Source organism: Bacillus rossius, chromosome 1 (genome assembly GCF_032445375.1).
Source record: "Bacillus rossius redtenbacheri isolate Brsri chromosome 1, Brsri_v3, whole genome shotgun sequence".
NCBI classification, from domain to species: Eukaryota; Metazoa; Arthropoda; class Insecta; order Phasmatodea; family Bacillidae; genus Bacillus; species Bacillus rossius.
In genome coordinates this window covers 334,315,761-334,341,758 of record NC_086330.1, presented here as the reverse complement: position 1 = coordinate 334,341,758, position 25,998 = coordinate 334,315,761, and the positions used below count along the sequence as shown (strand labels likewise).

The 25,998-nt window shown below is 36.7% G+C and overlaps 1 protein-coding gene across 1 annotated transcript; it reads right to left on the bottom strand.

Annotated features, from left to right (window-relative positions):
* On the bottom strand, window positions 1-21,648 carry LOC134528067 (origin recognition complex subunit 6). Its single transcript, XM_063361285.1, has 6 exons — window positions 21,471-21,648; window positions 16,219-16,351; window positions 13,312-13,475; window positions 11,873-11,944; window positions 3,824-4,005; window positions 1-305 (listed from the first exon to the last, which is right to left on the bottom strand). The coding sequence occupies exons 1-6, from the start codon at window positions 21,536-21,538 to the stop codon at window positions 178-180; spliced, it is 747 nt and encodes a 248-aa protein (XP_063217355.1). The 5' UTR covers window positions 21,539-21,648; the 3' UTR covers window positions 1-177.
* Window positions 21,649-25,998: the final 4,350 nt, after the last annotated feature.

Here is a 25,998-nt window from a genome sequence, read left to right as displayed (position 1 = left end):
CTAGAATCAATCATATATTTATTTACAACAAAAGTCAAAAATATTCACACACTGAAGATATAATTGAACAAAAATCACAAACAGGTACGAATAAAGTTCAGGCTTCCCCATTGTTCAAACCAAAACTAACATTTCAAAAACAAAACTGACATCACTGTCAATAATAAAAAATCAAGATCACAATGGTTGATGGCCAGATGATGCTTGAAGAAGGATTCTCTTCTTCCAGTCATTATAATCTTCTGGTGGCTCTAGTCCGGATTCAGACTCGTCCTGTTTTTCTGCTGCCATTGTTTTCTGTGAGGCTAGGTGTGAAAAAAGAAAACAGTTTTTAAAATCAATAACTCATAAAGGAAGTTTTTAAAATAGTAAGTTTAAAGTACGAGTAAATTAATTCACAAGCTGATACCTAATGTCTAGCCGATAAATGGGTCATTGGAAACTTTCATATGAGTTCAAATAGTTTTATGACATAACTTTTAATACTGCCAATTTGCCTTCATTAAATCATAACTCACACATTTAGTTTTTTAAAAGAACCATAGCAAGATGTCTATTGAGAGGATTATATTATAACTGTTGAGATCATTCCCACAAATAAATTTAACACTAAACCCAATGACTAGACTAGTAAAATGGCGGGTACCTAAGCTCTATCAAATGAATTTAATGAGAATTTAATGAGAGTAAAACACGCTTAAGATGTTCCCGCATAATACGTTTTCCCACTTACTAAGTTCACAAAATTATTCCCTTGATCACTTCCATATATCCCTATGTTAATTTTTCCCATTCATAACATTTGTGTTAATATGTGCTTCACGCATATAACGTTCAGAATTTGTGAAAAAATAAAATAATAATGTTTATCTTTAAACTCCATTTATCGTTAATTTTTAAAAATTAACTTATTTCAGAACGATAACTAAATAATTTGAACTTTCACAATACCGTCGAAACCTTTGCCAGACACCACACACTGTTACAAGTGTATGTTTCGACCAATCATCTGCATAGACAGAGGATATTCCATGTGCATGCCATTTCCCCTATTCGAGGCAGAACATCTTGACGAATGAGAAACACGCAATACCGTCGAAACCTGTGCCACACGCAGCACACTGTTACAATTTTTATTTTCAACCAATCATCTACTTGCATTCCTATAGACTGAGAGGCTACTTTTTTCCTATTAGGTTATAACACGTGATGAACACGCAAAAAACCTATTTACCACCAGCTATTACTAGTTTTTAGATTTTCAATATTTTTAGGTGAGATTTTAAGGTTATCAAGCATAATAAATGTTTATTTTTGTGGTAAACAGTGCATAATGGCATCTATAAGTAGTGGAGGACCCATTAAATGTTTGAAGAAAAACTGAAAATATCAGAAGTTGATGCGAATCCTTTGATATCAAGAGTGAGTATGGCAAAAAAACTAGAGATGCCGCCGTCTACTTTGAACGGAATCATGATGAAGCGAGACCAACTTTTGGCTACTAATGTTTCGTCAAAGTATAAAAAAATAAAGATTTGTAAATACGAAGAAGATTAAATTTAACTCTTAGTGTGATTTAAAGAACATGTGAGCCATAAACCATCAAAGTTTTATGTACACAACACAAGTATTTAGCTCAAGATGAGACTGGCGATGGTGACAGCAATAAAGGTGATTCCAGTCCCATGCAACTTACTCCGAAGCACTTGACCACCTGGACAAGCTGAGGTTATTTGTTCATGGAACACAAAATGTTCCACATAGAGTGAGGAAGAGTTTATGATAACTGGACAACTTTGTGATGCATCATGTTGAAACAAACAACTCTGATGCAGTATTTTTCAAAACAGTGAATGTTAGTTTTTTGCTAGTGTTTTGATAATTCTTTTATTGTACTTATTAAAAAATTCATTTGAAATAATTGACTTTACTGATACAATTACATATATAGTTTTTCCAGAGTGCCGACAATAATTGGTAAATGTAATTTTGAGTTAAGCAGTATGTCATTTGAGTAAAGATGTTTTTATGAAGCAAATGTATTTCCCTTTTAAGACGTTTTTAGCATCCAGTCCCTTGGAAAACTTATTAACAGGGTTTTACTGTATTTTAGTCACCAAAAGTTATTAAACATTTCAGACGTACGTAGTGTATTTCCATTTTCAAAAGAAATTTTTGATGTTAAGTTTGATAATGTTTATGCATTACCATTCATTAAGTCGGGACATTTGTTTCTAACCGAAATGGCAGAAGAAAAGAAAACTAATACAGAGTCAATTTTCTGTTTGTTTACAGTTTTCATTTCGGTCAGGTTATACTTATTTACATGATTTTCACATGCCCATTTAATGACATTAAAAAAAAAAAACCTTGAGAAGACAGTGGTTAATGTGGACAATTATATTTTTAAAAAATGTATATTTGAGTGCAAATGCTGCTACATTATGCTGCAAATGGCTTTTTTTTTTTTTTTTTAAATCAACTGGTTTCTAAAAAAACTTAATACTCAGGGGGGGGGGGGGGGGGCTATGAAGTAAGAACATAATTCTGAAGAAAAGCCATTATAAATTGAAAAACATTATTATTTACTTTATTGCATGTTTTTGACTCCTTTATGATGGTGCTGTGATAATTTAATTAGATTATCAGTAGTTCGCCATTTTAATGAGTGGTTGGGTTAGATACATGAAAAATAGTGTGAAAAAAATGTGAAAATGTAAGAACAATCAGTTAGGTTGGGATGGCTATATTATGATTACTGTGGTATATGAATAAGGCAGCTATTATTATATCAACAAATATTAATTTATGTAATTTTAATGCATCTAACCATCCAAACAATTTTCCAATATTTTTATGTAGCTATACTGACCTAACGAACCATTCAAACAATTTTTAAAGTATTTTTTATGTAGCTAACCCAGACAACCAATCTCACCATTTGTTAACCTAACCACTCTTTAAAAACATGAATAACTGGTAAACTACCAACTTCATGTATCACACAACTATTTTAGAAAACATGTTAGGAAGTTTCAAAAAACAATTTTGAATTTTTTCTAGAAAAAGACACTCTCCTTCAGTAGGTAGGTAAATTATATGGTTAAAATCATTTCAAATAAGATAAACATTGACTAGGCTATATTCAATACTTTATTATATTTAATTCACTTTAAAACACAATTTCTCTTAACTTAAAAAGGCTAAGTTTTCCAAAATACAATGGGAATAAATTACTCAATTTTAAAAGAAATTATAAACAGGTATGATTGATGGTTATACTTTACTTATTTATTTGACACAAATGACTCACTCGACTCATTTGTATGAACTTTAATATAATGTAAATGGTAAATTAACATAAAAACCAGCGAACATAAAATGTATCTCTAAAATTTCTGCAATTACTTGATCTTAACTCGATTTTTAAAAAATCTACTTGACCAGACTAAAAAATTATCAAGTGTGGACATGACGCCACTCAAAGCAAAAATTTGCAGACTCATCCATCTCCAAGTTATTTTGGAACCTAATAGGTATTCTGTTTACATTTCTTCCCCTCTTGTTGACAATTTTAATTTTCTGCAATATCATTATGCAGTTCAAAATGTGGTGCAGGTATAAACACTTGCACTGCATTTGTAATGTTTATGATCAGTCACTGATAACATTGTTTACTCCATTAAATTTCTAATTTTTCTAATATTTTATCTCACATAGCATTAAAACAAATTTAGGTGTGAATTTCGAATTTCTAGTAAGTTATTTTGTTTCAGCAAAATGTGCATGTCCCTACCTATCAAAAGACAAAAATATACTATACCTTTTATAGAATTCTGTATGACATCAGCGAGGACATGAGTTCGCTTCTTTGCCATTCTGTTACCCGGAGGCGCTACCCGCTCCAGTATTTTGCCAAACTCCGCAAAGAGGGAGTCAAACGCCGACCTCTTCAGGCCACTCATCTCCACCAGGTTACGCTTATCAACTCTCAGCTTCAGGTGCCTGCACATTAAATTTGCGTATTAATGGTCATTGATAGGCAAAAGATTTTATGGTAAATTGTGATTATACAGAAATAACACTAAAAAGCATGTCAGTACACAATAGGCGTACCCAGGGGAGGTGTTTTGGGGGTCAAGTCAAGAAAATTGTAAATGTTTATTTGTCATTCGAGCTTATTGTCTGAAGTTTCGCACCAAGCAACGAACGAGATAACGTCACCGAGCAGCCCAATAGGTAAGCAAATGTAAACAAAGTCGAATCACAGTGGTTGCTTCGTGATTAGTCAGTCTTAATTCTCGAATCATGGTCATTGGCCTATGGACTAATCAGTACAACTCAATTTGATTATGTTTTAATTTTGCTTACCAGAATTGGGCATTAGGTAGTAGTAGAGATTGCAACACTGCGACTTAATTTTGTACAAAACTACACAAAAGTTTTAAAACACAGTCAAAACCTTTTTGGTCATTACGTATATGAAGTCAGGTGCAGTCATTTAAATATTGTATGTATAACATGAAGAAGATTGATAGATTATGGTGAATGCGTTATTTTAAATGACGGTTACAAACATTGGAAAACTGAAATTTGAGTTTACCGCCTTAGACGAAACGGAACACATTGAGAGTGATGCGGTGTGAAGTTTTGTTTGTGTCAGTAGCTCAGTGGCCTCAGCTAAATGCAAAAAGTGTTTATATTCTATATATCAGTCATCGCTAGGTCGTGAAGTGGAGTACACTCAGTTTTTAACTTCAATGAGCGACAGGTAAAATTTTTCGCCCTGACATCGTAAGTACATATATCAACACACATACCGTATTTACTCGGGTAAAGGCCCCCCTTTTTCCCCCAAATTTTCGACTCCAAAAAAAGGGGAGGGGGCCTATACGTGAATTTGGAGGAAAAAATAGATTTTTCTTTTCAAGTCGTGCGTCTTTGTTCGAAGAAGGAAGTGCGGGGGAGGCAGCGACGCGGCAGGAGGGAGAGAGAGGCAACGACTCCGCAAGGGGGAGAGGCAGCGCTATGACGGGGGGAGAGAGGCAGAGGCAGCGCTGTGACAGGAGGGGAGAGAGGCAGAGGCGTGGCTTAACCTCCCTCCTGCCAGCTAGCCAGCCAACCAGACAAAGGAGTGTTAGAATCCTTGACCCACTTCTCTTCCTCCTTCACTTCCTCTTCTTCTCCGACAACACTCCACATCCAGCTTTTTTTATATTTATGTCGTTTGAGATAGGACTAACTGCTTACGTCTGGCATGCCTCACGACGGTCCTACTGAGAACGGACAAACTATAATACCAGTCTCTGTATCACTGCCGCTTACAAAATCACCTCCCGCCAGTCACAATACATGGCTTGTTGTTTGATGCATGCCAAGCTGCCCTGCCCTCGGATAAACCCAGAAAAACATGTTTTTAAATTTTTTCTCAAAAATGTTTACAAAACAAGGAGGGGGGCTTATACGCAGGCGGGGCCTTTACGCGAGTAAATACGGTATTTAACATATGAATACATATTTATATGTATTAATATATATATAATATATATACTATATAATTATAACATATATTATGTATAATATATATTATATATATAATATTAATAATAATTTTAATATATTAATATATATGCCTATCTTTAGCTCACATCCGCTAAAAATATTTCTAAATCTCAGTGCATGAATAGAGATTAGGTTCAAAACTAAATTTTTTTTAAAATTCTGTTTTATTGAAGTTCAAATGTTAGTTGTTAAAACCCTTACAATCAAATTATACATCAATTGTATTTGCTTGCCAACACAAACTTATTAGGGATAAGTTTGTAAAGTGGCTATTAGGTCCATTAGGTTAATCAATTATTTAGTTTAACAAGAAATAGAACTGTAATTTTTTGATGTAATTTTTTAAAGGATGAAAAGATTTATCTACTAAGTTAAGTTTTATTCCAGTTTGATGTCAACCGGGCCTGCGCCCCAGAAGCCTGGTCAGCCTCCGCCACCTTTCCCCTCGCCCCTCGTCCCACCTTCCGTACTGGCAGCCGCTCTGTCTTGAGTACGTAGTCGTGTGTTTGTGTTTGAATAGCGCGCCATGAACTACCTCAAGAGGGTGCTGTAGCGGCAGTGCGACGTCCCCCTATATTTATAATAATTATATTGTATAGCTTTTTATTTTTTCCCCATTCATTGATGGGCGGGAGGGTTTTTGTTTTGTTTAGTATATAAGTTTTAGTATGTAAGTTAAAGATGTTGCCGGGCGGACCCGAGCAGACCCGAACACGAACGAAGTTGAAATGTATATATATTTTAACTAATTAATAACTCTAGGTTAAATAGTAATAGAGTCGTGGGAGAACATGTGTTAATTTTAGGAGTGTTTTTGTATTTCTTTATATAAGATTACAAGGCACTTAATCGGTAAGGCGTAACGGTAAACTGGCAAGGCGGGAAGGCGCCATGTTGCTTCGAGGGCGCCCGGCGCTCGTTCAGTTTCACGCGGCCAACGACCGAGATAAGAAGCTGCCTTCCGCACCCGGGGACTTCACTCTTTGTTCGCTGACTAATTAATTCCGTTTCTGCTTAATTCTTTCAAATCGCTTTCACGTATCCCCGGGGCCTGCCTCGGTTGGGGGAATGTTTAACATAATCATTTTTCAACTCTTGATTCTTTTCACGTCTAAGTAATCGCTTGTGCGGGCCACGTGCGTGGGCCTTATCCCTGCGATCCGATTAGGTGCCTGGGATCTTCGAGACGCACCTCGTGAGACAGTGTATGGGAGTACGTGCACGTATTAAACGTATTAATTCTAATTGTCTCCTTGTATTATTTTGCACCGACCATGTGGCGACCTATACCTCGTGAGCAGGCGTGTGGGATGCCTGGAGAGCCCACTATTACGTGTTATACCATAAGCGTGCCCGACGCTGAGAGCGGGTCAGGTCAGAGTGCACTACGGGAGTTAACCGTGGGTCCAGTCTTGCCTCACACGGGCGACGTCACACCCTGAGACGGATGATAGCCGGGTCCACGTGCCCTTTCACGTGGTGGCGCCCATTACCAAACAACACCACAGTGACCTTCTTGAAACCAGAACCCCGACAAGTTAATGTTTTTTATTCAGCTTAGTGTTTTTTCCAGCTATGTCAAACAAGGACCACTTTGCCTATATAAACTAACCTAACTAAAATATCACAAGTATTCCCCAAGTTCTTGGTTATCAGAATTTTTAATATTTAGATTCGGAATTTTTTAAAAATTTTTAAGTTATAAGTAACATTTGTTGTTATTATAGGTCACCTTGTAGAACAAAAAATGGGGGAAAAAAAGTTACCAATGAAAAGTCTACAGTCTTTTATATATTATAGTAAAAAAATCATTTTAGCCATCTATGAAATTATTCTTCAAAATCTTGACTGCCAACCATCGAAAAACAAATCCTGGGTACGCCTATGCAGTACACCACATAACATCGAAATACATACAAGTAAATCACTATATAGCACCCAAAAGCAACTAAGATTATGAATATAATCACCATTTGAACAAAGGTTAACTCAAAACACAAAAATGTAATCTTTTACTGTATTTATTTTAATTGATATACTAATTCACTTACCATGATGCTTGTATTAAAATGTATAAACCAAATGGACAAATTATTTTTTGTTTTGTTCATTAGTTTGCAGCTTTTACTAACTCACATTTACATTGCTGACAGTAGCACTTTTTTTTAAACATACTTTTGCTTTCTAAAATATTTTAATTGCTGCAAGTAAATCTGTCCTTGATTTGTTATTACAAACTTTTTATTATGAAAAATGTAATATACAACACAGGCATACATTATTATGGTGAAATAAGTATGAAGAAACATTTCAATGTTATTTATAGAAACATATATGTACATTGAAATTTATAAAGAAACAGAATTTTTAAAAATAAAAAATAAAAATCTCCTGTTTGAATTGGCCTGATAATAATACTCTAGCCATTGATTACATGCTTGGCACGAAAACACTCCAGCAACTAGAATCTGGCAAATCATTTGATTACGTTGTAGCATTGCAGATTCCCCCATTTTTTCATGACATTTTTAAAAGAGGTAATGTTTTTCTAAAGTAATAAGTATATCAGCTGGTTATGTAAGTTCAAGGTCATGATAACCTAGTTTTGTATATGCATTTTACTGACATTAATATTTTAATAATATTCTCTGATATTTAATTATTGTTACCTATATAGAATAAACTTTGAACTTTGTTTTAACTGGTTTTCACTTTGTTTGCTAGGTTATTATTTGTGTAAATGCATTCTTCAGTATTTTATTTACTTTCAATAGTAAATTTATGCCTATTATGATGTTCGAATTTACTTGGAAACAATCATTATGGTTTTAGAACATTGTGTATTGTTTTGGGAGAAGAAAGGATGAGAGACAAGTGTGCGACACAGAGAGCGCCAAGTTTCTGGACAATGGTTCAGCTACAGAGACAGTCTGGTACGTCATTTGTTATAACAAACTTCTGTATGTATTTCTTATGATGGGAAAATAAACAGGTGTTCAGTCTCTCAGGAAGCTGTAAATTGATCACGTTTTTGCACCAGTCGATCAAAGAAGACTGTTTTTTTTTTTTTGCAGAAGACTTGATGCTAGGGCAAGGAAATTTCTACACTGTTGTGTCCTTGTACAGAGTTATCTTGTGATTGGTCTGAGAGATTACGCACCTGCCTGTTCCCTGCGTGGTGGATGCAGTTGCGTGAACCCTTGTCAGTCTGTCACTGTTCGAGTGCTGCGCTGTTCAGCGGCTCATCAAAAAACAATTTGTGTGATTAGAGGCAGACAATATCATGTCTGGGTACCGGGGCCATGCTGCATTAAGTTTTAACCTTTACTTTTCTTCATCTTTCAAACTATTTTAACTAGAATATTTAGGCCCCGGCATAAGCCCGGGTGATCCATTCGTCCACCGGTATGGTAGTTCCAGTTTATTCAGTACCTAGCAGACAACAGATCATTAAGGCACAGGACTAAGTAGCAATCTGCAAAGTAAATGTTTTCTTTTCGAAAAATTGTGTGACAGAGGAGAATTATGATCAATATTCATTTCAAACTCATTTATTTAAACTCATCCAGCAACAGTTTTGAAAAAATTAATTAGTCAACAAGATGATTTGTAATTGTTCTGCAAGTAACAGTCATAGTCTTAGCCGGGCACAATTTTGACTTGTTGCAACGTTAAAGTCACACAATATGCTAGGTCTAGGAATTTAAATCACAGGAGAATATTCAAAAATATTTGAACTAAACTAAATGCAAAGTAACCGATAGGTTATAATAGTAAACAAACTGAAAACTGTGAGTGACTCAGAAATACTCGCAAGACAAGATAAACAAATACAGTAAAACCCACTTAGAAAAATAATGAATACAAAAAAAAATATGTGCTTCTTGCAGAAAAACTTATTAAAAGGGTACATAAACAATAAGTGTGATTATCATGGGCTAATTCATTATGATGTTCTGCAAATTTACAGTACCTAGTAAATTCTATAGAGAATTCAGTTTCCTTATGAATTTTTATTGGGACAGGAAATTATAGCGAGCCACAAAATTATGCAAAATCGAATCCATTCTACAAAAATTGTGAATTAATTAAATACATAACAGTTTTATATGCAAAATATTGCCAAAAAGGCCTCATATTTAAATTTTAAAAACTAATTATTCTTCTGTGTTTGTTATTAACAGTATTTTAGTTCAGCAATATAACTATATATTTACTGAATATATTATTTATTTATTTTGGAGTAACAACATCTGTTTTATCATGTATAAATCTGTCATATAGGCTGCTACTGTGCGCATGGTGGTAGATTGATCATGACTATCGATTTATACCCCGTAGCCACTACCGTGTTCACTTCTTTTAATGTAAGTGGCAAAAGTGTGCCCTTGTTATTTATTGTAGTCCATGATCATAGTTTTTTTTTTCACAGTTACAAATGCTTAATGACTATTTCCATTCCAAAAAATTGTTTCCTTTCAAGTAAAATGTCAATAAATGTCAGTATTTTAGCCATCCACGTGTTATTTTTCTGTTTCTGTTTAATAAGATGGCTTTTGATTACTTGTATGTTTATGTTTCTGAAAGCGTTAATGAGTGCTTTTAAACCATCGTTATTTGTTTTAAGTTTATAAAGTGGAGTCATTGGTTCATTTTTACTGTGTACATAATTTTCAGCTGTTCAGAGTATTGTTATGCTATTATATTTTACAGTAAGACAGTTCATCAGCTGATTATATGATTTATGGTCATAGTGATCTAATTACTATACTTGTATTTTATCATTCTTAATATTCTTGTAAGTAGCTGTGAAATTTAAATATTTTTTTTTTCAGAAGAAGCCATTAAACAATGTTTTTAGTTTTTCTCACGTTGTTCGCAAGTTATTATTGATGTAGGTGCTTTTTGTCAGTATTTTCATAAATTTTTAATATAGTTTTTAGGGAGGTTTTTAACATTTATTTTTATTTGAAAGTTATAAGTATGTATATGGAACATTGTGTATTGTGTTGGTGAAAGAAAGGACAAGAGACAGTTGTGGTAAACGGGGAGCGCCAATTTTTTTTTAAACTTTTCTTTAAGTACTTAGACATTCTGATGTGTTCTTTATGTAATTCTTATGATGGGAAAAATCTGCGGATATCCTTTCTTGAGTGAGATGCTAATTGTATCATGTTTTCACGGCAGCCAATCAGAAAATATTGTAATTTATCATGTTTTATTTCTTGCAGGAAAAGCCCCGTTTTAAGGGTTATGCTGTCATGTTTTTATACTGTGTTGTGCTGTGATTGGTTGTTGAAGTCACGTGACTGCCTTTTCTCTTCATGGTGGCAGGTGGTCACGTAGCCTCGTTGTCTTTGGATGTTGTTCAAGTACTGTGCTGAAAGGACATATTATGAGTGCTTAGAGGCAAAAAATTTCATGTCGAGGTGTTGGGACCATGCCACATAAAGGTTTAACCTGTTTTTCATTATTTGTCAGACTTTAAATTAGAATTCATAGGCTCCAGACATAGCGTAGGCCCGGGTAGTCCGTTGGTCCGCTAGGCCATCGATTCCCACGTTTTATTTGTACCTAGATGACAGTCACTGGGGACATTATTTAGTGTATGAGTATTGAGTAGTGATTGGCGGAAGTGAACGAGTGTTTTCGTGGGGAGCTATCATATAAAGGACATGTAAGTATTTTTCTCGCAAGAAAAATACAAGGCAAAATTCATTGTTACTATTTTATTTGAGAATCACCATTAATAGTTTTAATCAATTTAACAGTAATATATAGAACCAGACTACCTGCAACTTCTGATGACTTTTTTTTTTTCATGTGTTTATGTATGTGCATTTCAGGACATAGGTAGTCGGTGAGGTATGGATTAGCACAAAAAAGACCACCGAAAATTGTGTTACGTTAAAGATCATAGTTCAAGAAATTAAAGATGGTGCTGATGTGTTAGGGATTTTTGAAAAACACATGATCTCACGATGGTTAGGATGTGTCTTGGAAAGAATTAAGAAAGAACTTTTTTTTAATGAAATTGAAATATTGAGTAGTGTTTATTAAACAGAAAAATCAAATAAACCAAAACACATTCAAAGAGGGATGTTAATTTTAATGGTATGGAAAACTTTTGGTGCTAAATTATTCTGAATTTTTGGGTAGAAAACATCTTAAGCACAGTCATTTTAAACAGGTTTTACTGTAATGGGTAAAGCGGCTTCGCTTGCTTCGCCGTCACTATAAAATAATTTACGGTACATATAACTACAGTTTCATGAAAGTTACATATAACATAGGTTTTCAATGTTTGTACCTGCACGCCGCTAACACGGCAACTGTTGGATACATGGGATGGTGTGAGTCTGATGGCTTCTCTGCCAAGAAGCTGCAACAAAAAAAGTTCAAACACTGTCAAAAATGTTCTTTTGATACGACACACTAAAAGTGTTCTTGTTCACCCTTAACAGTCCCCATCCACTCCACTCTTGTTGCCTGATAAAGCTAAAATGAAACAGACATGTTAGTGTCATTCATGTAGTACTCAATGGCAAAAAAACTTCACCACAAACACCAAAATGTGTATATATTTTTAAAATTTTCTCAAATTAAGATGTAAAATTAGTGTATTTCAAAAGCTACTTTTAGATGTACACAGGTCATCATGCTACCTATATCCGATTTATATATTTTTCAATAATTATAATCCAGTAATACTTGAACATAACCTCTTAGGTATTAATGTTACTCCTGATCCTATTGATATCCCAATCTAAAATTGTCATGATTCCTTTTATATACATATCTCAAAAAACATATAAATTTCTCAAAATTCTTAAAAAACTTTATTTCAAAAAATTTCTTTAAAAATATATTTTTGATATTTAAATACAATTGTTTCACCCAACATAGGCAAGTACATAGCATATCAAATTAAACCCTGTAAGTTGCTCTTTAAAATGAGGGAACTAACAGCACTTTAAGTCATATAATAAGTCATAGTAATATACACAACTTGATATATTTGAGATTGAAAATGAATAGACAAGCCACAAAATGATGTTTTTTTCAAAACTTTGAAATTTAATAACACAAAAATGCAATGTGAGAAAAAGTTTTAAAAATATTTTCTTATTTGTATAATTATGGAGGATAATTACTGTAAGTTTCATAAAAATCTAAAATAGTAGTGACTGGTTGGTTTGATATGGAATGACCCTACTTCTTTACTACTAAATTATGCAAGCATTTAATTTTTCTTTATTAATGTTAACAGCAGCAGAGTCCCACTAATCCGAACTAGATGGAACCAGACACTGTCTGGACACTGCAAGTCCGAATTAAAAAGGCACATACTAATGCAAGTTTTAGAACCATATAACTGTGTTTCCCCCCCCCCCCACCCCCCTCATACATAAAACTTTTCCTACTGCTTGATTATAGTTTTAATACTACTGGATACATGGACCTAAGTTTTTAAATTACTAAAATTAGTAAAAGCTATTTTTTTTTTAAATCCTGTCCAAATTAACAAGGTGTCCGGACAAGCGTGAACCAGATAAACCGGACTGTACTGGCGTGTGTGAATTTATTGTCACTGCCATTTCGCTACATCACACCACACCACACTATAACACACTACACTACACTCTACACCACACTACACCACACCACACCACACCACACATGTATACTTTACTCTGGGGGGGAAAGGACACCGGACCAGGCACACCGAGTCACGTGCACACCCCTCACCTGTCCACGAGTTGCGAGGCCAGCGAGGCGGCCTCCTCGACGTCCAGCCTCACGCAGAGATCCTTGACGTGTAGCTGCTCGTTCAAGCCCAGCAGCTTCTTCACCACGTGATAGCTACACAGGTAGACCGGTTTCTTGACGCCCGACAGCTTTATGGCGCCGGCCTGCGACACGTCCAACACTTAACGTCTAGCATTGTTTATTTAAATTTTATTATTATATTTCCTATGTAAGATCATAAGTGCTTTAATGTGGTCGTGGTGCTGCGTAAACATGGTCGCAGCAACCAACGTTAAATCATACAAGTGAGTGCACGTCTTTAGATTGACAGTGCTGAAATAAAACAGAATACACCTATCCCTCACTAAGCACGACTAATGCGTTCCTAAAAATGCTCGTGTTATTCAAAATTGCGTATTCTGAATCATTAGTTTCCATAAATAGCAAGGCTAATTTATTTAATGTGTTCCAAAATTGTGTAGGAAAATATACTTTACATTACGTAATATAAATGTGTAGATTAACACTCAACGATAAATATGTCACAACATTAATCTTTTATGTACCTTCCATTGCACTTTGTATGACAAATACGACACCGCCTAACGGCAGATATATGGTTATGTACTTTATCGTCAGTTGGCTGGCTGACTTGCCCACCTGGGCGTGACCTTCAACTCACATCGCGTACCTTTCCAAACCATCCTTTACTGACAGTGAAACCGATATTACTGTCCAGATAATTACATATCAATTTTTCAAAAATTAAAATGCTTAATCACATATCACCACCTGGTTAACACCAATCCTATCAGGCCAATGGTTATTTTTTTTATTGCAACATTCATTTAACAACCTTTTCCATGTGAATCATCTGTTCATTTCTGTTCCGGTATCTAATGACAAATATATTCCCGCTATTACAACCAACAGGATCAGACATATAAACTTTTGATAGAGTCCTTATTTTGTACGATTGTGCGCACAGTTGACTTGCTTGAAACTAAAGTGTGACCAACATAAGTGTGGCCTTAATGACAATCTGCGTGCCGTAATACTTCTAGTTTTGTCTCAAATACTTGAACATGATGCATTATGAGTGCTCAAGCACATACAGTTACCGGCAGCTGAATGGGCAGACGGTGCTTTTGTTTGTGTGACTTCCCTGCCACTGGCTAGAATGATTTCACGGCCTTGTTTGTGGCCAGGCAACAACGGTACGGCACAGCGGCATACGCGTGGACGTAAAAACATTTGGTCCTATACACTACATAGCCGCAATTTAACCTACCATAGCTGATGTTTGTCCAACAGCCGATAGCGTATACAGACCTGCACGCGCATCTTTTACCCCCTTGTTTGGCTAACTGTATCCCACAGCACTTCTGTTGTTTAAAGAAGTTGAAACAGACCTTGTGGCATCATGCTCAACTCTTTTTTTTTTGCCTGCCGAGATTTCGTGCTAACTGAAATTCACAAACATACCATTCAAGACTGGGGCAGTAAAACTAACATCCCGCTCAATGAATTCGTGCAATCTGAAGATGTGCTAAGTGAGGGATAGGTCTGATAAGACTGAAAACACCTAATGCATGGCTCGTACCTTTATACAAACATAGAAATTAAGGAGTTGCATAAAGAGTATTTTAAAAACTACAGGCACAAAGAGTATCATAGAAAACACAGGTACAAAGAGTATTTGACGTGCTACACACAAAACTTTCTGAAATTTCCCAAATACGTACATTGCTTGCAGTTGAGTTATTATTTGATTGGATTATTAAAATGTTTATTAAGAAGTTCGGCATGACCCAGAGAATATTTAGGTATATTTAAGAGCCCATCAGCAATAAAAATCAGATTAATGACTTTTTAAATATATTAAGGAGGCGTACACACAATGTAATGGGCTTAGTGTCTTGTCGACAGTGAGATTAGAGAAGGTTACTCACGACACAAACTAGAATTTTTGGAACAAGAATTGCTCACTGCCTACAACAGGAAACCATTCCTGCATCAGTCTGAAGGGATATGTTCTATTAACTTATTACAATCCATGAAATATAATATTAAAATTCTTCACGAATTATCATGGAATTCTTCAGTAGTCTTGTAGAGCACGCATTTCATAGTTCACTCATCCTTCAATACCTTTTATCACAATTAATTACAATCGTCGAAATATACTTCTGATCTACAGGATGATTTCTTATAGACTGATTTAGTTCTGGAACCTTTCTTGTTGATTTCACATCAAATATAAGTTATCAAAAAATTTGTACCTTGCACAAACTGTTTTCTTTACAATAAAAGATAAATATAAACAATTTTTGCACCACTTCGTAATTAATCATAGATTTAGAAAACCACATATTTAACTATCCGAAAACAAAACTAAACACTTGAAAGTATACAAACATTTAACACAATTTTTCATACATCATATAGAACACATGAATAGATAGTAATTATTACAAATATTTAACAATATTTAACAATATGGTACAGGATGCTTGCTTTTTTAATGTAATATGTCAACAGATCCTGGCCAAACAAGAATTCTATTATCACAATACAAATAAATAATGCCAGGTATTATTGACATTTTTTTCATTTGTATTCAACTTACAATCATAAAACATTGTTATATCACAAGTTTTTGTTATGCCCAGGAACTTTTGACGTATTAAATTGAAACAGCAAGCATCACATACCACATGATCAAAGTATACAGCATCACGACATCAGAATCAAGGGATAAACTTGGATACATGACATGGAACTTTGATCAACGCACACAAAAGCCAGTTACGTGGCTCAACCACGAAAGCCATCCGATACTGTGAAACTGTCACAAGTCTACCAGGTGAGGACCGGGTAAAGCCCGCGATCAGCCCCGAGCCCAACCTTTTCGCAGCGGACTCCCAGCGAAGCCGCAGCCAAGTCGAGGCAGATGACGGCTCGGCACGCCTCGCTGATCGCCAGCGAGCAGCCCGAGGCGGTCTTCAGCTCCAGCAAACGCAGCAACTCTTCTGCTTTCCTGTGCGTGCAAACACACCTCACCGCTTAAGAACTGGCACACTTTGATTCCATTCACCAGGCCTGTGTGAATACTAGTTTTCTGATGCGAGGCAAATATCAAATTAAAAAATTTAAAATATTCACTATGTCGAATCAAATTACTACTATCGTTCTTGGCAAAGCTGTACAACACTTATTTTAAAAAATAAATAATTAAAGTAAAAAAAAAACAGTTCAAGTTTGTAATGTTTGAACTGATTAAAGGATGAACCAAAAGGCCCTATATATAACATCATTCATCAAAAATTATAAAATAACTATGCATATTATAAATATTGAACATTCATAAAAGCCAACAGTGTGCCATCCTTTTTTTTTAAGTAACCCTCTTTGTTCAAGCAACATATACAACACAAAAAAAATTTTTGTGAGCGAAACTTAATCTTCCAATGTTTTAAAATTTTGCAATAAACGAGAAGCTTCACATCAGATGCAAAGCTTTGCATCAAAACCGAAGCTTCAAATAAAATGAATAGCAAATTTCCTAGTAAATTTCAAATTGAATATTGAAAAGAGCTTTGACTGTTTACTTAGTCTAAGCTTCGCACAGGCCTACAAATCACTAATAACAAGGACCCTACAAAATATCTGACAGTTTAAGAGCCAAGCACAAAATTTAGCAGCCAGAAAAAAAAAAGCTTTATTATGCAGTTCTTATTTTATATATATTTTAACATTTAAGCACTAAACAGGAACCATATAGCAACTAGGTACAATATAAGTAATTACAGTAAGCTTATTGCAATTTAAACACCGCAACAGTTTCTTGGACCCAGCCATTTCATTACAAGATTTTGTAACAGCTACAATGACTGATGTTTTCAAAACGACTGTATAGTTATTCTTGTAGCAGGTTGGCAAAATTTAGTCGCCAGCAAGAAAAAGTTGTGCATCACAGCTAATATCATAAACATGCACATAGTAACAAGGCTTCACAAACTATCCACCTGTTGGTTCAGTGATCAGAGTTCCTAACTGCTGAGCTTAAGGTACCGAGTAAACATTCCTAGCCGGGTCAGGGACTTCAATTGCGTGAAAAATTTCCCTTCCGGCTTTTAGGGCTTGGCGTTGTGTTGTCCCTTCACCTCCATACTGCGAATGGCAACGGTAAACCACTGCAGTTACACAACTTGTTCCCCCCAGTCACTCCACGGTCACATCACAGCCTTTACTCGAGGTGAAGGTTGAGGGGTTAAAGTTCCGTATCACGTAACACGTATCCAGGATTATTCCTTGATCATGATGGCATGATCCTGAATACATTGATCTTGTGGTACACAATACTTATATTTGATTAAGCACGTTGAAAGATTCTGGACATAACAAAAACTTGTGATAATTAATTATGATCATAAGTTGAATACGCATATCATATACCTAATATATACATATTTAAGTTTTTTACGTGATAACGTCTAATAAATCGATGAACGCCGGCTGCACGCACGAAAAAGTGTCCTGCTACGGATGTGTCCTGTTTGCTCATTGTACGCATGCGTGGCATATCTCTCTTCCACTCGATTGGAACAACCATCGATTTGACGTTTCAATCATATTTTCGTCTTTTGAATTATTAATATTATGTAATTTAACGATTGTCCACCAATTTTCAGCACAATCAGTACGGTTATTTAAAAGTAATGTTGAATATTCAAATACGTTTTGAACCAACAATGGTGTTTTACAGTTACACATAATAATTCAAATTACACCTGGGATCTTTCGCACAATGTTTTAAAAAAATATTGTAACACATTATAAATAAGTCTGATGTATTTGGGATGCGTATTTGTTATAAAATCGTGTCATAAAAACGAAATAATATTATTCCCCTACCGTGAACAAAATTTTTATAAATGTGTATATAACATCTGAAACTATTATTTTTCAAGAATGGCCTTGTGGCCATGCGGTCAACATTGCTAACTTCCAAATCGAAGGTTGTTGATTCGAATCCAGGCAGCTGTGAAAATTTTTTTTTGTACTTGTAAAAATAAATACGGCGCACGCAACATTTTAAAAGTAATAAATATATTTGAATTAATGAATGCAAATAAAAATAATTTTATTAATTAAATTGTACATTTCATTTCACTCCTTTGTATACATACAAAATACTTAGTGATGATTCAATAAAAATGATTCAAATTTATTCATAAAAGTATGCAGAAGTAGATTTTATCATACAAAAGATAGAAAAATTAAAAAAAAAATTCTTTCTCAAAGAATATAATATTTTTAATGCCTAAGTGGTTTGGTTGCAAAAACCTATTACGGCTCAGGCTCAGGCCGAATATGATATTTCCTTTTCTTCTGGATCAATCATTTCATCAATGTTTTGTTATGACGTTGTCACGTTAAACTATCGTCCGTAAACCGAGGTTACAGACAACCAATTTTTTCATGTATATTTAAATTATGATAGTAAATAATTGTGTTATCATAGGTTTTTGTTACATTGATGTACTAGATTGAATTGCAAGTATGTACCATGTACCACAGGATCAATACATGCAAGATCATGCCATCAGGATCAAGGAATAAACTTTGATACTTTGTACCACCCCAGACCTCACCAGCTAGCTATGGCCTGAATTGCACTTACAATAATTACACTTGGCAACAAATGAATCTGAAGTTGCAGGTAGTGGGTGTAAAGTTCTGTCTCTGATTGTTAAATGAATCAAAACTGCTGATGGGAATTCTCAAATAAAAGAGTTGAAATGAAGTTAGCTTATTTATTCTCCTCATGTATGTCATCAAAACTTACCTGTCCTTTATAAAGTATGTCCGAAAGAAACTACTTACTCACTCACTCACATCGATCGCTACTCATAGTTCTGTGCCTTCAAGAAATACTGTCCCTAGCGACTCCATCACCTAGGTTCGATAATATACGGGAAATAAATCCCAGTAGACCAACAGGACCAACCGGGCCTAAGCCGCACGTCTGGGGCCAACTAATTCTAGTAAAAAAATCTTTAATATTTTTAAACGAAAGTTCATACTTAATCGCGTCATGGCCCCAGCACCCAGGTGTAAAACTATCCACCTTGAAGATTTTTGTAGGAACTCCCCCCCCCCAACCACCTTTCGGAACAGTACTTGAACAACGACTAATGAGGCTAAGTGCAACTGCATACCATACAACCAGGGGGAAGTAGCGAGTGTACGACCTCACCAACCAATCACTGCATAGCACTCGCAAAAACATAGCGGTATACAAATTTCTAAAACCCCTGCAACAAAGCTTCAGCGGCATAATTAAATCACAAAATATATCAGTCTGGCAACATCATTTTTAACCAGTCACATAAACACCTGAAAAAAAATATCAGCCAATCATAGCCCAGTGGCAACAGCACTTTAACTAACAGAGTCCTTTCTCACGGGTACCCAACTCTGTGTCTCTCTCTATTACGCCCTTGGCAAACCTTGGCAAACTTGCTTGTTCAAACAAAGAACCATGGAAAAAAAAATGCAAAAGAAATTAGGTAAATACAAATTTACAAATGTAGAAAAGATAATCAACTCAAAAAAAAAAAGTCACATTAAAACCTAAATACAAAAACAGGTAAAAATAATGCCTACAGGCTTATTCAAGCAAATAATCAGAATAATTTTAAAAACATGAAATAATGTAAATTAGTTATAAAACATATGGCTAACAAAGAAATACTTTTTAAAAGGAATAAAAAGATGTTCTATTTCAATATCAGAAAACCTAACCATAAGTACTTAGTTCTGAATATGATATAGGTAACATAACAAATTGATAAATAAACTGTGAAACAAGTGGGAAGGGCATTACAAATTAATACGGAACTTTAACCAAATTTAGATTTTAGTCCTATTTTTAGGAGCAAGATGAACTTAGTAAACATAAAATTTTGTTCCAAGTAAAATGCTACTTGCACACCACAATCAAAATTACACCATTTTGTTGAAAAAAGTCAGTTTTTGTCCACTCAAGATTATTGTTTCAATTGTGATGGTAACTTAGTGGTAAAATGAAACATGAAACTTGTGACCATTCCTAAGACTGGTGGTGGCAGATTCAACAGGTTCGGAGAACCTTTATCCAGTAGTCGAAACTATAATGCTTCTGAAGTCACATAGGAAATGCTAATGGATCATTAATGGAGCAAATATGTGGATGAAACGGGAGCACCCCGTAAAAATCCAGGGTGTAATACAACGTCCGCCTCTATTCCAGATAGTGAAAAATCCTTGTAGGACCCCGCCAAGAACGAACCCGGATTGCCTTCATCAATGGCGAGTGGCCGTAACCCCCAAAAGGTAAAGCTGATAGTGGTGAATCCTAGAGAAGGAAGATATATAGAGGAATTTTGCAAAGGCTGTGGAAAGAAGAATGGGAAAACACTCATTTCTAAGGTCCACTCCAATCCAAGATGGATCACGTAAACAAAGACGGATCTCCCGTAACATTTCACTATCGCAACTGCTGCTTCCACAATGCTCGGAAACGTAACAAATGGCAACCAATGAGATTGCATTTTGTTAATAGTTACAAAATATTAATTTAATTACAAAAAATATGTTTCAAAACCATTGCAGCAAGAATTTACATAAATAATAAAAATAAATTACAATAGAACATTAGATATTCTTGTATTTCACACAATTTTCAATGTATTTAGAAAACAACCAAACATGGATACCACTGCAGGCAAATACTCTACTTCTACTGTTCGCCCGGAGCGTGGTAAACAGAGCTCAGCATAGCCCAGCTAATCCGTACGGGTCCGTCTCCGTCTGCGTGATACTATAGAAACTGTGATCCGCTTATTTACCATGATCCGTTTTTGTGTCGTTATAAAACGGGCCTAATGACAGGGCGGAATAGGATATTTGAGGTTAAGAACATTTATGACGATATCCCGAAAGTTGAATAAATTTAAGGGGACATGGGAGGAATATGAAATGGAACACTCCTTGCCATCCGTCATTAGCTCATTTGCAAGATAAATATAATTTAAGAGTCAAAAATCCTGGAATATCAACTAATCTACATTTTACGTAGCCGTATAAATACATTAATCGAAGCAAGTACATACTTCAATACACCAGGCGTTAAACATAACTTTACAGCGTAGATGTTTAAAATATTTCCAGTCGAACACATAGCGCACAATTTGCGTCGAAAAACAAATTACAAAGTAAATATTACTCCATCAAAATTGTAACTACTAAAAAATTGGCGCGCTAAACCAAGTTCGAAAACCATAGAGCAATGACGAAACAGACCGATCATAACTTCTTTTCAAATATTCTTTATTAGCTAATAATTATTAGACAAGGTTATGGCTAAATAGCTTAACAAATACCGGGACCTTCATCATAAGGTTTGTTTGACTAGAGGTCTCTCGTGCTCCTCGGGGTCCCTGCCTCTCTTTTTTATGTCCTCGGGCTTGGTCCTCGGGAGTTGAAAGAGTTGGGAGCAAGTTGACCTGAGGGCAAAAAGAGTCGGTAAATTTTAATACACGAAGAAAACGCTATTTGTTGTTAAACAATGATGGCGGAAAATATAGCAGACATCGTGAGAAATTTGTTTGGAAATGAAGATTCATATGAAGATGATGCTGTTATTGATTTACCATATAGTGCACTACAAATTATGAGAGAGCTTGATGAAGGTAAAAAATATAAATATTGCTTTTAGACTTTAAACCGCCTGTGGTATGCATAAGCTAACCTGTACTAGGAAACGATTGCAAATCTTGTGATTGTTAAATAAAGGATGCCAAATAAGTTATATTGAAATGTTTTTCCTCTTCTGTGTCGTCATCTATTAAAATATTACCGTCATCACCAAATGTAGCTTGATAACATATTGACTCCATCATCAAAATCACGCCAAACAACCAGCAGACGACTTGCCCTCGCAACTCTTCCTCGAGAGGAGGACCATCGAGAGCATGACCTGAGTGACCTGAGAGCAACTTGCCCCCACGAGTAAAACGACCTTCCGCCAAATTGCTTCCAGAAAAGGGCGCCCCGAGAGTTGACAGGTCAAAAAGAGACCTCGAGTCAAACAAACCTAGTATCTTGTCCCTACTGCTGCCCAGATGCACTAGTTTGTTACTACTTCCCAGCCATTTAAGACAATGAATGGTTTGACCTAGATTGTTTATGGTTAGTGGTTTAGTTGCAGAGGACTATGGAAACCAGGTATGTTTTTGTGTAAACTCTGTCTCAAGTCTGTGTAGCTAGCACGGGGTATGTTATTTGCAGGTTGATGTCTTGGTTGTAGGCACACTGGTGCGTGGCTTGGACCTGGAGTACAATATTACGCCCCTGATTGCTTGAATTATGATTCGGGGTAGGGACAGTATTTCACACACAAGCTGGGAAGTGTTTGGTTATGTCCCTGCACCATTTGGGTAGGTATGCATAATTTCTTTAGTGGAAATTTTGTAGAAGCATTTTGAGAACAGCCCATTAGTTTTTTGGTGTCACACTGGGTGTGGTTTTAAATTATCCATGTCACAGTTTGCCATCAAATCATAGATCTGGTACTTGGTGAGTCGATGTGTACACCATCACATCATTTCTTCCACTGATTTGACAGAAACTGACTCCAGTTATTGGACACTATAAACTATAGTTAAACCAAAGAGAGCAATAATTTTCTCACGAGATTGTCTTAATAAACCTTAGTCCAAAACTTTTTACCACAGGTAGAAATCATTCCCTATGAGTATTCTGGGATAAAGAATTTGGTAGTGTCTTAGTCTATTTAGAGGAATTTGTCCCTTGATCCGATAGTCCTAATTTTATTTTTCTAGTTACATTTTTTATTACATCAAAATAATCTTTTTAACATGCATTCGAATATAAGGCCCCAACACATGTAGTGCAATGGTATGGAAAGTTATGGCAGAGTATTGTAGCTGTTGATGTTCCTCTGCATCCATAGGACCTTCCACAATTGACATATCTCACATTCGCAGAAGTACGAACTCTCATCCTGAGCTAGCCTTTGCCAGTAGTAGTGTGTAAGGTCGAATATATGTTACAATTGTTCATCAGATATGCTGCCTTCTGGACTGTTCGGTGATTGAAGTAAACTGATGGTTGTGCCTGGTGAACACTCAATGGTGGTTCATTGCCATGTGGCTGGAGAGATCAGTGGTTCGTAGTTAATGAAAGAAAGTAACTCCGAAGGAATGTTGATTTATTACAAAAGTGGTAACACTTTACATGGTGCTACTACAGTACTCAGCCCATATAGAATTGGTGCTAGAGCACATCTTTGCGTACTGTTACGATTTACTGCGGGTTCGTAAAAGATAGCCCAATTAAAGATTTTTATCACACACAGTTTTATTTATTGCCACCATTTACATCACTAGCTAATAATCTAAAAATGCCAATTAATCAATTGCACTAACAAAAATGTTTCCTCCTCCAATCACTTGCTTCTCACAATCCACATGCCTCGCTGGGCCGCGCCTCTGGCACAACTCTTGCCACAGCACCCCTCGTGGTCCTCCGTCGCAGGAATCCATCGCTGCACTCCGCCGCCGCTGTCGCACTTCCCTTTCACCGAGATCCCACTCGACGCCTCGCTCGGAACTTCGCTCGGAACTGAACTTTTCGCCCTGGAACCTTCGTCCAGGGACTTCGCCACTCTATCGCCCAGAAACTCCGCCGCTGGAAAACTCCCGACTTAACTCTGAACTCTACTGATTGCCCTGGCGTCCTCGGGCATATGTATAGGCCCCGGCGCAATTCCAGAACTCACGAGAGCGGCCGGGGCGAGTCGCGTCACACCGAGCCGTCCCGACGGCAGAAATCTCTCGAAAACACGTGTCGGCGGCTCGCAGCTGGCAGGTTTCGGATGTCAAACTAACAGTGCCGCGCGGAGGAGCGGAGGGCTGGAGGGAGATAAAGCGGCGACCCCGATGTGCACGGCACATCTCAAGTTATGGCATGCACCTGCGCGTGACGTGGCCTTGCTAACGTTCGTAACATTGCCCTCTCCTTAAACCTGTTCGTCCCGAACAGGTAATGCATCCCTTCGTGCATATTCCCTCAAGCAGTCCAAATGTACCAATTTCATACGTCCCCTCTTTTCTCTCTGGATCCTGTAAACCACATTATTTAGGTGCTTTAAGACCTCATAGGGGCCTTCCCATGATGCTTGAAATTTAGGGCACCTTCCATTTCTTCGTTGCGGGTTATACAACCACACTAAATCACCCTTCTGGAATCATGATGAATTGGCTTTCAAGTCATACCAAGTATTCATTCGATTCGTCGATAATCGAAGATTCCTGTGGGCCTCCTCGTGTACAAGTGACATTCGCTCCTCTAGATGATTTACATATTCAGTGGTGCTGGTCGGCTCCTTGCGCGGACGACCGAACTTGACATCACAGGGCAGCCTCAACTCCTGTCCAAACACAATACTCGCAGGGGTCTACACAGTGGAGTAATGGATGGAAGATCTATATGCCATTAGGAACAACTGGATGTGTTGATCCCAATCCTGTTGATGCTCGGCCACAACTTTGGCAAAGTGTTCCTCCCCAGATTTCTGTTGAACCTCTCCACCATGCTATCGGACTGAGGATGTAGGGCTGTAGTCCTGGTGTTATTTATTCCCAGTAACCGACATACCTCCTGAAATATTGTCGACTCGAAATAGCGGCCTTGGTCTGAGTTGAGCTCAATTTGTACCCCAAATCTGCAAATGAAGTTGTTGACTATTGCATCTGCAACAGTGGAGGCTTCTTGATTAGGAAGTGCATAAGCCTCTAGCCACTTGCTGAAGTAATCCATTGCTACCAGAATATATTGGTTACCCTCTTTAGTCTTGGGAAATGGTCCAGCGATGTCAAAGGCTATACTCTCAAAGGGGGCCCCTACATTTATGCCCTCATTTTCCCATGACTCCGGTGTTGTGGCACCTTTTTAGCCGAGCATGCTTCGCATTGTCTACACCAAGTCTCCACATCCTGGCGACACCTCAACCAATAGAAGCGTTGACGGGTCTTGGCTAGAGTTTTGTTCACCCCTAGATGACCACCAGAGGTACCATCATGAATTTTCTTCAACACCTCTGCCACTAGACTCTTTGGAAGGAGTAGTTGCATGGTAACTACTTTCCCATTCGGACTCTCCCATGCTCTCATTAGTAGCCCATCCACAATTCTTAAGGGTCATTTTGGACGTCCAGCACCACTCTAACCAGCTTATGATAGGTGCCTGTTCAGGATCCTGCCGCTGTGCTGCCTTCAAGCTGGCACTATCCCATTTTTCTTCCCTGTTAATTATCGTTGTTCGCCGAATATCTTCGATCCCCTCATTTTTCTCTGCCCTGTTGCAATGGTTACAGTCTACCTTGCAAGGCCTTCGGGAGAGGGCATCAGCATTGCTGTGAATTCGGCTTTTCCTGTGTTCTTTCCGACAATCATATTGCTGTATCTGTTCAATCCACCTAGCAAGTTGTCCCTCTGGATTCTTGAACTGTAGTAGCCACTTAAGTGCGGCATGGTCAGAGCGTAAAAGACATTTTCTCCCTTATAAATATTTGTGGAAATGTTGCAAAGACTTTACTACAGCCAAGAGTTCTCGTCT